This window comes from Phodopus roborovskii, unplaced genomic scaffold (genome assembly GCF_943737965.1).
Source record: "Phodopus roborovskii unplaced genomic scaffold, PHOROB, whole genome shotgun sequence".
In the NCBI taxonomy this organism is placed as follows: Eukaryota; Metazoa; Chordata; class Mammalia; order Rodentia; family Cricetidae; genus Phodopus; species Phodopus roborovskii.
In genome coordinates this window covers 20041-31264 of record NW_026126070.1, presented here as the reverse complement: position 1 = coordinate 31264, position 11224 = coordinate 20041, and the positions used below count along the sequence as shown (strand labels likewise).

At 42.6% G+C, this 11224-nt stretch overlaps 1 protein-coding gene across 1 annotated transcript; it reads right to left on the bottom strand.

The window, feature by feature from the left end:
• Positions 1 to 8939: 8939 nt before the first annotated feature.
• On the bottom strand, positions 8940 to 10860 carry LOC127218381 (patatin-like phospholipase domain-containing protein 4). The gene is made up of 5 exons (XM_051179394.1): positions 10703 to 10860; positions 9710 to 9845; positions 9459 to 9536; positions 9191 to 9346; positions 8940 to 9071 (listed from the first exon to the last, which is right to left on the bottom strand). Exons 1-5 carry the CDS (start codon positions 10858 to 10860, stop codon positions 8940 to 8942), a joined length of 660 nt encoding a protein of 219 aa, XP_051035351.1.
• Between the last annotated feature and the right edge of the window lie 364 nt (positions 10861 to 11224).

Below are 11224 nucleotides of genomic sequence, written 5' to 3'. Positions count from 1 at the left end.
ACACAGGAACTAACAAAAGCTTTGTCCCATTTGGTTTTAGTAGTCATTTATAGGACATCCAATCCAAACACAGAAGAATATACCTTCTCCTCAGCTACACATGGGACATTCTGTAAACCTGACTACATACAAGGCAACATAACAAACCTGAACAGATAAAAAATAAAATAAAATTGAATAGCCCCCTATATCTTATCAGATCACCATGATTTTGAGTTGGAATTCTACAAGAATACAATCTGCAGACACCCTACAAATTCATAGAAACTGAATAATGAGTAAATTACTATTCCCTGGTCCAGGAAGAAATAATGAAATAAATAAAAGATTTGTAGAATTCAATGAAAATGAAGACAGAACACACCTGAACTTATGGGACACTTTTAAAAGAGTTATACAAGGAAAGTTCATTGCAATCAGTGCTCATGTGAAGTAAACAGATGATAGGCAAATTATATAATTAAGAGCTCAACTGAAAGACACAGACCAAAAAGAAACAAACTTACCCCGGAGGAGTACCTGCCAGTGAATAATCAATTTGAGGGCTGTAATCGATAGAGTAGGAACATGTAAACCAATACAAAGAATAAATAGAATAAAAAGTTGTTTCTTTGAAAAATAAACAAGATAGACAAATCTTAGGGGCAAACAAATCAAGAAGCAGAGAGAGAACTTGCAAACCAGCAAAATCTGAAATTAAAATGGGGATATAAGAACAAACACTGAGGAAACCCAGAGATTTCAGGTCATACTTTGAAAACATGTACTATACAAAAGTAAAAAAATCTAAGGGAAATGGACAGATTTCTGGATTGTTATCACTTATCAAATTTAAAACAAGGATAAATAAGCAATTTAAAAAGATTTAGATCACATACTGAAATAGAAATAGTCAAGAAACTGCACCAAAGCCCCCCCCCAAAAAAAAACAAAAAAACAAAAAAAAAAAACAAAAACAAAAGTAAACACATAGACACAAGGCCAAAGGACTTCAGTGCAGAATTTTACAAATATTTCATAGAAGTGCTAATACCAATACTCATCATATTGTCTCACACAATAGAAGCAAAAGGTTCATTACCATTTTTAATTAGTTTTCAATTACCTTGATATGTAAGCTTCACAAAGATACAACTAAGAAACAGAATTACAGGCAGATATCCCTTATGAACAATGATGCAAAAGTATTCAATAAAATACTGGAAAATGGATTGCATGAATACATCAAATAATCCTCTACCATGACCAAGTAGGCTTCATGTCACAGATGCAGGGATGGTTCAACATATGAAAATCTATCAATTTGATCCAACATATACATAAAGTAAAACAGAAAAATCACATTATCATCTCACTAAATGCTGAAAATGCCAGTGTCAAAATCAAACACCCTTTTATGATAAAGTCCTTGGAAAGAATAGGGATAACAGAAACCTACCTAAACATAATAAAAGCAATATACAGTAAAGCAACATAGAACATTAACCTATGTGGAGAGAAGCTTAAGACAATTCCTCTAAAATAAGGAACAAGAGATCTGTCCATTCTCTCCATAAATCTTCAATATTGTGCTTGAAGTTTTAGCTACAGAAAGAAAACAAGAAAAAAAAAAAGATCAAAGGGACACAAATTGGAAAGTAATAAGTCAATTTGTTACTATTAGCAGATGATATGATAGTTTATATAAGTGACCCAAAAAACTCTACCAATGAACTCCTACAGATGATAAATACCTTTCAAACAGTGACAGTACACAAGAGTAATGAAAAAAAATTAGTAGCCTTACTATATACAGAAGATAAAAGGGATGAGAGTCACCACCCTTTACAATAGGAAAAACAACAAATAACATCTTGGGGTAACTATAACCAAACTAGTAGAAGGCCTATATTGCATGGTCTTGTGTCTTTAAAGAAGGAAATTAAAGAAGATACTAGAAAATGGAAAGATCACCCATGATCTTGAATTGGTAAGATAAATATAGTAAAAACTCCAATTTTGCCAAAAGCAATCTACAGATTCAAAGCATTCCCAGTAAAAATCCTAGCACATTTATTTCTTCACTGATCTTGAAAAAACAATACTCAACAGTGTATGGAACAATAAAAGAGTCACAATAGTCAAAACAATGCTGTATAATAAAGGAACTTCAGAAAGCATCACATTCTCCGACTTCAAGCCCTAAGCTCTATTATAGAGTACCAAAAAAAGCACTTGATATTGTCACACATATAGAAAGGTAGACCAATGGAACTGATAATCCTGATATGAACCAACACACCTACAAATTCCTGAGTTTTGATGAAACAGGAAAAATAATACAATGGAAGGAGGCAATCATTTTCAACAAATTGTTCTGGCAAAACAGGATGATGATATGTAGAAGACTACAAAGAGATCCATGTGAATCGCTATACATAAAACTTAGAACACATGGATCAAAGACCTAAACATTAGTCCAGCTGCCCTAAAAACCTCTTAGAAGAGAAAGTTCGAGGTACTCTTGAAGGAATTGTTACAGGACAGTGTCGCCTCTACTTTGACCAGCAAAGAAAACACAACATTCAGACTCTTCTTTAAGCAGTTTATTCAGGAACCTTGTATAATCTTCTGACCCCGGGGGCAGCCCAGCCCACAGCTTAAAAGCCCTTGGGCAATCAACCCCAGAACGCCATGCGGTGAAAAACAAAAACAGACAGGTACATATACACAGAAGCAAGCCAGATTCTCAGCTTTTAGCCAAATATGGAATTGTTTAATACAGAGAGTACTCACCATTGGGAAGGTGGAGGGCAGGAACCAGTGCCATCTTTAAGGCGCGGCACTTCGCAGCTCTCTACAGGAGAGTTATTACTAGTCATAATACCAAACAGTGGAATCAGTAATTAATAAATGGAAGCTACTGAACCTGAGAGTCATATGTAAGGCAAAAGAAACAGTAGACAATGTATTGTAAAGAGGCATTATGTCCCCATAAGTCCAAAAGTCTTAATGACTATATACGCATATGTTGGGACATAGATGGGCATCACATTATGGGCCAGGTTATACTTTCAGTCGTGAAAAGAGGGGAGATCAATGGAGTAGCCAGACCAAAGAGTTGCTTTGGATGTGGACAGCCAGGACATTTCAAAAGGAACTGCCCCCCGGGTGTGGCAATGCAATTGAGCCCTAGGCTAAGGCTTTGCCCACATTGCTGTAAGGGTCATCATTGGAGCAAGGAATGTAGGACAAAGACAGACGCTCTTGGTAATCCTTTACCGGCTCAGGGAAACTGGGAGCCGGGCCAGCCTCGGGCCCCTCAAGCCCAGGTGTATGGGGTAATGGATACACCTGTAACCCACCCTATACAGATGATCAGATGATCCCTCAGAGAAACCCCGTTATGTCCAGGACCTTATCTGAGGTACCCCAGGAAGCGCAGGATTGGACCTCTGTTCTGCTACTGGTGCAATATTAACACCACAAATGGACACTCAAGCCTTGAGAACAGGAGTCTTTGGGCCACTTCCCCCAGGAACAATAGGGCTATTGTTAGGACGCAGTAGTGCCTTGTTTAAAGGAATTAGAGTTATTCCAGGAATAGTGGATTCAGACTTTCAAGGAGAAATAAAAATCATGTTTAGGGCAGAAATGGGGGTATTAATGATACCACAGGGTGCTCGGATAGTGCAATTGGTTCTTCTCCCTATGTTCAAAACCAACAATCCCTTTTTAAAGGACATCAGGGGATCTGCTGGTTTTGGGTCCATAGGCCCCATGGGTGCCTTTTGGGTTTCAACTCTTGAACAGCGCCCCATGCTCACCCTTACCATACAAGGTAGACGATTTTCTGGACTTGGTGACACAGGGGCGGACTCCTCAGTAATAGCAAAAAAAACATTGGCCACAAGCATGGCCTCTTCAGCCAGCCTCCACTCATTTACAAAGAGTGGGAACTGCTGTACTCCAAAATGTAGTACTCAGGTTCTTAAATGGTCAGATGATGAAGGACATACTGGAATTTTTCAGCCTTTTGTGTTATGTCATATACCTGTTAATCTTTGGGGGAGAGATGTGCTTCAGGCCAAAGGAGCAGTCCTTACTACTGAGCCTGTTAAAAATATGCTGGCTGACCAAGGTTATGTACAAGGAAAAAAGACTGGGTAAATTCCTACACGGTGACCCTCAGTCTGTTGCATCCAAAAATTTAATTATCAAAAGAGCTGGAGATCGCTCTGGGCTGGGAAATTTTCCCTAGGGTCTATTGCTATGCAGCCTGGTCCTGTTTCTATTATCTGCAAAACTGATAACCCACTGTGGGTGGAGCAATGGCCCTTATCTATTGAGAACTTACAGGCTGCACATCAACTTGCAAAGGAACAAGTAGAGGCAGGACATATTGTTACTTCCACTTCCCCATGGAATACCCCAATCTTTGTTATAAAGAAAAAGTCTGGAAAATGGAGACTCCTACAAGATATCCGAGCTGTTAATGATTGCATGTAAATTATGGGAGCAACACAACCTGGCTTTCCTTCCCCTGTGGGTATTCCTCAAGGCTATCATTTATTAGTTATCCACCTAAAATATTGCTTTTTTTAGCATTCCTTTGCAACCTCAGGATAGTGAGCGATTTGCATTTAGCATTCCTTCTATTAACTTTAAAGAGCCCTATAAAAGATATCAATGGGTGGTCTTGCCTCAAGGAATGGCCAATAGTCCCACTACTTGGCAAATTTATGTATCATTGGCCATTGCTCCCATTAGAGAGAAATTTCAATCCCTATATATTATACATATGATATTCTTTTAGCCGGCCTGGATTCTAAGGAAATGAATGAGGCTTTTGGAGAATTGCAACATAATCTTCAATTAGCGGGTTTAAGATTAAACCCAGAAAAGGGGCAACAAGAATTTCCCTATCAATACCTGGGTCATCATTTGTTATTTTCTGGTATCCGTCCTCAAAAGATTACTTTAAGGCTGGATAATCTGACCACCCTTAATGATTTTCAAAAATTATTGGGAGACATAAATTGGGTTCGATCTAGTTTGGCCCTACCCACTGGGCAGCTTAGACAATTATTTGATATTTTACAAGGAGATTCTGATCCCACTTCTTCGCGCACCTTAACGCCTGATGTGGGAGAATGTATACAGCTTATGCAAAAATGTCTCCAACCTGCACATTTAAATTATATTGACTATTCTCAGAACTTGATGTTATTAGTCTTTGTTTCAGGTATTCCCCTATTGCGGTATTTTGGCAAACTGGTCCTATATTATGGGTGCATGAACATGCATCCCCAAGAAAGACAGTTAGATCTTATCCTCAGGCAATGCTTTCTATTATTCAAAAGGCATACAAAATGAGTATTCAAGTTTTTGGCAAAATGCCAGATGTAATTGTTACTCCCTATACTCAACAACAGATACAATAGTTTCAACAGTTTAATGAAGAGTGGGCACATTACTTGTTTTCTACACCCTGCTGCTTTGATAGTCATTTTCCTTCCAGTAAGTTAGCTCATTGTTTTAAAAATCACCCTGTGTGTTTCCCCAAGGTTATTTCCCAAAATCCTCTGAAGGGGGTCTGTAATGTATTTACAGATGGCTCTTCAAATGGTTGTGCAGTAGTTGTTTCTTTTCCCATTATCAAACGCTCTATACTTAAAGTGAAGTCTGCACAATTCGAGGAACTAGCTGCAGTACAATTAGCCCTTCAAGATTTTTCTGATGAGCCATTTAACTTGTACACGGATAGTAAATATGTCTATCATATATTGGCTCCCTTAGAAACTGCTGCTTATATAGCTCCAGTGTCTCATGTACAAGAACATTTACTAGCCATACAAAGCCTACTATGGAGGCTCTCTCATCCAATTTTTGTAGGATATCTCCGAGCGCATTCTGATTTGCCTAGCCCTTTAAGTGAAGAAAATGCCATTGTTGATTTTAAAACTAAAAGAGGTAGTAAAATCATAATGATCAGAGAATCTGGTTATGAAGCAGCCTGCAAAGCTCATACAACCTTCCACCTTAATACAGGGTCACTTAAATTCCATTTTAAAATTACTAGAGACCAAGCTATTGATATAGTTAAGAATTGGCCCCTATGTGCAGAGTTCTTACCTGTTCCACACCTTGGAGTTAACCCCTGTGGTGTCACTCCTAATGATATCTATCAGATGGATGTAACTCATGTTCCTTCCTTTGGTCGACTACAATTTGTTCATGTATCTGTGGATACCCATTCTCATTTCATATTTGCCTGTATTCATACTGGAGAAAGGCTTAAGGATTTTAAGAGCCATTGTTTACAAGCCTATGCTTATATGGGAATGCCCAGACAATTAAAACCTGATTATGGCCCTGCATATACTAGTCAAGGTTTTAACGCTTTTTGCAAAAATAAAAAAAAAATTATCTCACGTAAAATGGATATCCCTTATAATCCTCAGGGTCAGGCCATGGTGGAACATGCACATCTCACAATTAAAGCCTATCTTCATAAAACAAAACAGGGGGAGTTTACAGGATCTCCTCATAATCACCTTTCTCTTGTCCTTTATATTTTAAATTTTTTAACTATTGATGGTGCTGCTCGATCTGTGGCCAACAGGCATTGGGGCCCTGGGTCATCTGACTATGGCTCACTTATGTGGAAGAGTGTCACTACTGCAAAATGGGGAGGCCCTGACCCAGTTCTAGTATGGTCTCAAAGGTCAGTTTGTGTGTTTCCACAAGATGCAGATAACCCTGTTTGGGTGCCTGAGTGGCTGATTCAACATGTGCAGAGGGATGGTGATTTAACAGCCAGAAAGAAGGTCTGATGGGTCTTCAAGAATCTACCTATCCTGATGCCAGTGGGTCTGAGTAGCCATGGGTCTGAATAGCCATATGTGGCCTTTTTTTCCAGACCATTAATTATAGTTTGGATCAAGTGGCTATAAATTTATACTTTTATACAAAGGACAAGAATTTCAATTTCATCTCAGGTACTGTATTCTGGTTCCATTCTTATTATTGTAAACAATGCTAATAATTTTGGAGGAAGTTTCAATTGTTCTCAGCAGGTCTGCCAAATGTAACAGCTGTTGCGGGGACGTACCCAGGTGTGCAGCACAGAGGATAAGAGATTCCGGGATCATGGCTGCCAATGCTGCCTTTACCACTGAGGCAACAGATTCTACCATAGCCCTCTCCCAATCTGTAAATCCTGCAAGCACAGTAGATCAACTATCAGGTGATTTGGCTTAAGTCTTAGCCACCCAAATCACACTTTATTATCTAGTACAAACTGGCATTTTTAAACTAAATTTACAAACTCATATGGCTTCTTGTTCTGTCTTTCACACATATCTGTGTTAATTCATCATTTTTCTCCAGAAATCCTGGAGTGATCAGTTTTTATGTTATACACATGCTTTAGCCATGCAGGTCATTAACATCTATGAAACCTGAGTGCCACTTGCCAATGCAGAAAGCTTTTTACAAGGACTTCAACTTGTGGGCAGATCATTTGGGTTTGTAGGCCTTGCACTTGGTGCTATTTTGCCATAGCACTAAAGAGGCCCGGGCCAACTTTCTAACAAGACAGATACTGTCTTTGACTCAAGAGAAAATGCCTCTGCCCACATGTGGCTGAACAAACTATTCACCAGTGAAGGGTAAGGCAGAGGGGGCAAATATGTAACCTAAGATAGGAAGGTTACGGGCCTGGGTGACTTCTCCAATGATGGGTAAGGAATTATGCTGATGTTTTCTGCCACCTAAGGCAGGTGTTAGTTTATATTACAAGAAAGGGGGACCTGTAGGGCCCTGCATGCACCCCTGAGGCTCCTTGAGCTAGCCTGAAGCTGTTGGCGGGAACTCCTTGCCCCAAGGCTTTTGTTGGTAGTCTTCCCATTTTGATGACACACACCTGGTGACAACACACAACAGGTAGGTAGGAGCTAAGCCTAACCTTCCTATAATTTTTCTATTGTGCTGTGAGTTAGTATTTAAGCCCATTCTTTCCCCACTATTATTATTGTTGTTGTCATTGTTGTTCGTCTCCACTGTTATTGTTTCACGGGTTCTTTCCCTTCTTTTTAGTTTTATTTTTTCCTCCTTCACGTTTTCTCCCTGCACGCCCTGCCAACGCCTGTGTCCCCCCTCACACACATAAACTGGCCCAAGTCAAGGAACAGAAAATAACAAGAAACAACTGAAAAGAAACATGCATATCATACATGTAACATAGGTGGAGCAAGTGCAAATATGTAACCCACATATATAACCCAACCGCCAATGTATCGACCACGTATTTATTTCCCCTCCAACCCCAACCACATCCTGGTAAAGCAAATATAAACATGTTATCCATATGAATTCATGTGTTTACTGCATGTCCTCATGTTAATTACATGAACCCATATGTAAACTCTGAGGGCTCCTATGTTTGCTGCAGCAGCTCAGATGTTGCCCACATGACTTCGCATGTTACTTACACGCTAAGTATGTGACACCAATGCAAACTACCCATTTACACATGCTAGCTACATGGGGTCTCACAGTAAGTACATGAAGCCATAATGTAAGTACATGATCATGTATGGTAAAGACATGAATACCATGTTGTGCACATGGGCTCACATGTTAACTACAAGGGATCACATGTCAAATACACAGGCTCACATGTTAACTACACGGGATCACATGCCATGTACACAGGTTCCAATGCACACTGCACTGGCTCACATGGAAACACCATGACTCCATATGTGAACTGCATGTAATGGAGGCGGCGCCAGCCAAGATGTCATGTGTACACGCGACATACATTAGTGTTGTGGAGCTGGCGCATTAAGATCACAGAAGCCACAGGCACGACATGCGTGTAAAACAAACGACAAGCATGTAAATCACAGGGACTTCATTTATTCAGCTACATACATGTGTGCACACACGCCTGTTCACCAGAAGCGGTCCTCATGGCGCAGGAAGCTCATGGCGTCGCAGAAGCCATCATGGTACAGCGACTCCAGGCTTCCACTGTCCAGCTGGAAGAGCGCTTGGGCCAGGTGGGCAACATTGGCCGTGGAGATCTAGGCGGGGCCGCAAATGAGTGTGGGTGGAGCCAGAAGTGTGTGTGGGCTGGGCTGGAAGTGAGTTTTGTGTGAGCATGCTGTGACAGGAGTGGCCACGGAAGCCCCACAAGGCTCACCTCCACGTCCTGTCCAGTCACGTGTACGCAAGAGCCAAGACCTTGGCCAGGGTCTCGGGGCGAGATGCCATGGCGTCCACAGAATGGGGATATGGTGAGGGTGCGACCACCAGGGGGCAGGGGGAGGCTGTGCAAGAGGGCACCATCTGCCCAGGCCTGGGGAGATGGGGGGCCGGGGGACATGTGAGGAATCGCGACAATATACACGCGTGTTCGGGGTCACCTGTCATAGACACGTGTGACCACACCCAACCACCCCGCCCCTTACTGCCCCGCCCATCTGACCCTGGAACTCCACATGCTTCAGCCTTGAGTAGATGGGGATGAAGCAGCTGGCGAGAAGGACCTGCACATGAGGGGAAACATAGGACACGCATGAGGGGAAACGTAGGACACACATGAGCAAAACGATACACGTATGTGCAAAAATGCGACTCGCATGTGCAAACACAGATGAAACATACATGTAGGAAACCCGGAACATGACACATTCTTACACTTGCGGCCCCGCCCCCTCACTTGTATGAGGTCTTCACGGGTCAGGAACTGGGACACCAGGCAGTTCTGGAATGTATTCACTGCAGTCAAGGACACATAGAGTCGGCCCTGCACCAGGACGTGAGCATGGGCTGGGAGGATCTGGTCCAGGCCGTCCCTGATGGTACGGGGGAGGGGGGACACATGTGACCTGTGACCCCTGACATGGGATCCACATGCGTGACCCATGACATGTAACACGTACCATGTGACCTGTGCCCCACCCCACCCCCTTACACCCCCATGCACCTCAGCTGCTCCATGAGGTGGAAGCTGGGTGTGGCCACGCCCAGTGGTTGCTGCCTGGTATCCTCAGCCAGGCTGTGTGCAAAAGCTTGTGCAGGCCTGTGGGAAGGTCGGGAACCACACACGTGACCCCTGACATGTAACATGTCACAAGTAACATGTCACATGTGCCCTGCCCACACTCACCTCCAGCTGCTCAGGGGAAGTCAGCAGCACGGCTGCCAACAGGGCCCTGCCCGACGCCCCTGCCTAGCCCCTGACATCACCCAGCAGCCCCGCCCCATGTGCCTACAGCCCGGCAGCCACACCCAGGTGGTAAATGCCCAGGAAGCCACAGGCCCTGAAAGACAGGTGCAAGGGCGGGGCAATCCGGGGCAGGGCGGAGCCTATTGGGCGTGTGGGTGGAGTTTCCGGGAGATGGATGGGGTCACGTGAGGAAAGGTAGCCACGCCCCCTCACAAAAAGAATGAAAGAAATGCTGCCTCTGTCTTCACTGCTGGTCTCCAGGACTATGTTTCCTAGGAGGCTGCGTGCTGGACCTTGCTCCCTGTGACATCACTGGCCGGCAATATCCCCTCAGCTTCCCACACTGTGGAATTTTCCCTGCAGTCTCGGAGCCCCGCCCATCTCAGGGTGGAAGGGGACTATGATTCCCAGCATCCTTTGCTACGCCTACAGTGGTCACTGATTGTGTCCTCGCTGGTGCGCCAGCGCCCTTCAGTGTCCTACCTAGATGGCGGCTTCTCTGTATGAAGCATCTGTTCCCAAGACCACTGCCAGGGACTATTACTCCCTGCATGCACTGCAGGGCTGGGCCAGGCGGTCACTCTGTGTGTGATGGCACAGGGCAGGGCCTTCTCCCTCCAAGTCTGAAGCAATGGCGTCATTGCATTCTTTCTCACAGATTTGAGGAATAAAATGAATGAATAAAGAGATAATTTATCATAATTCATCCCTAGAGAGATAACAAAATGATATCAACATTGATTTAAATAAATAAATATTGAAATCACAAGAGACATTTTAACACCAACAAGGGGGCTCCAGACTCCACTCTTCCTGGAGTAGAAAAAGACAGATTTGAATAATGAAATAATCAGATAGTTAGATCGTCCGTTTCACTTGAATCACACAAGGTTGCGCTAAACTTCAGGGATCACAGATTAAATAATGAAAGACTTTAATAATTACATCTTTAAATATGTAAGCAGTAGACCTTTTTTTGTATCATCAATACCTGGGGAGACTTGC

Bases quoted from the DNA above. Each gene is read 5' to 3' on its own strand.
- LOC127218381 (XM_051179394.1), bottom strand. From the start codon at position 10,860: ATGACGCCATTGCTTCAGACTTGGAGGGAGAAGGCCCTGCCCTGTGCC. The intron at 9,347-9,458 runs GTAAGGGGCGGG...CCATCTCCCCAG, and splicing joins AGGGTCAGATGGGCGGGGCA to GCCTGGGCAGATGGTGCCCT. The intron at 9,072-9,190 runs GTGAGCCTTGTG...GGCCCCGCCTAG, and splicing joins TGACTGGACAGGACGTGGAG to ATCTCCACGGCCAATGTTGC.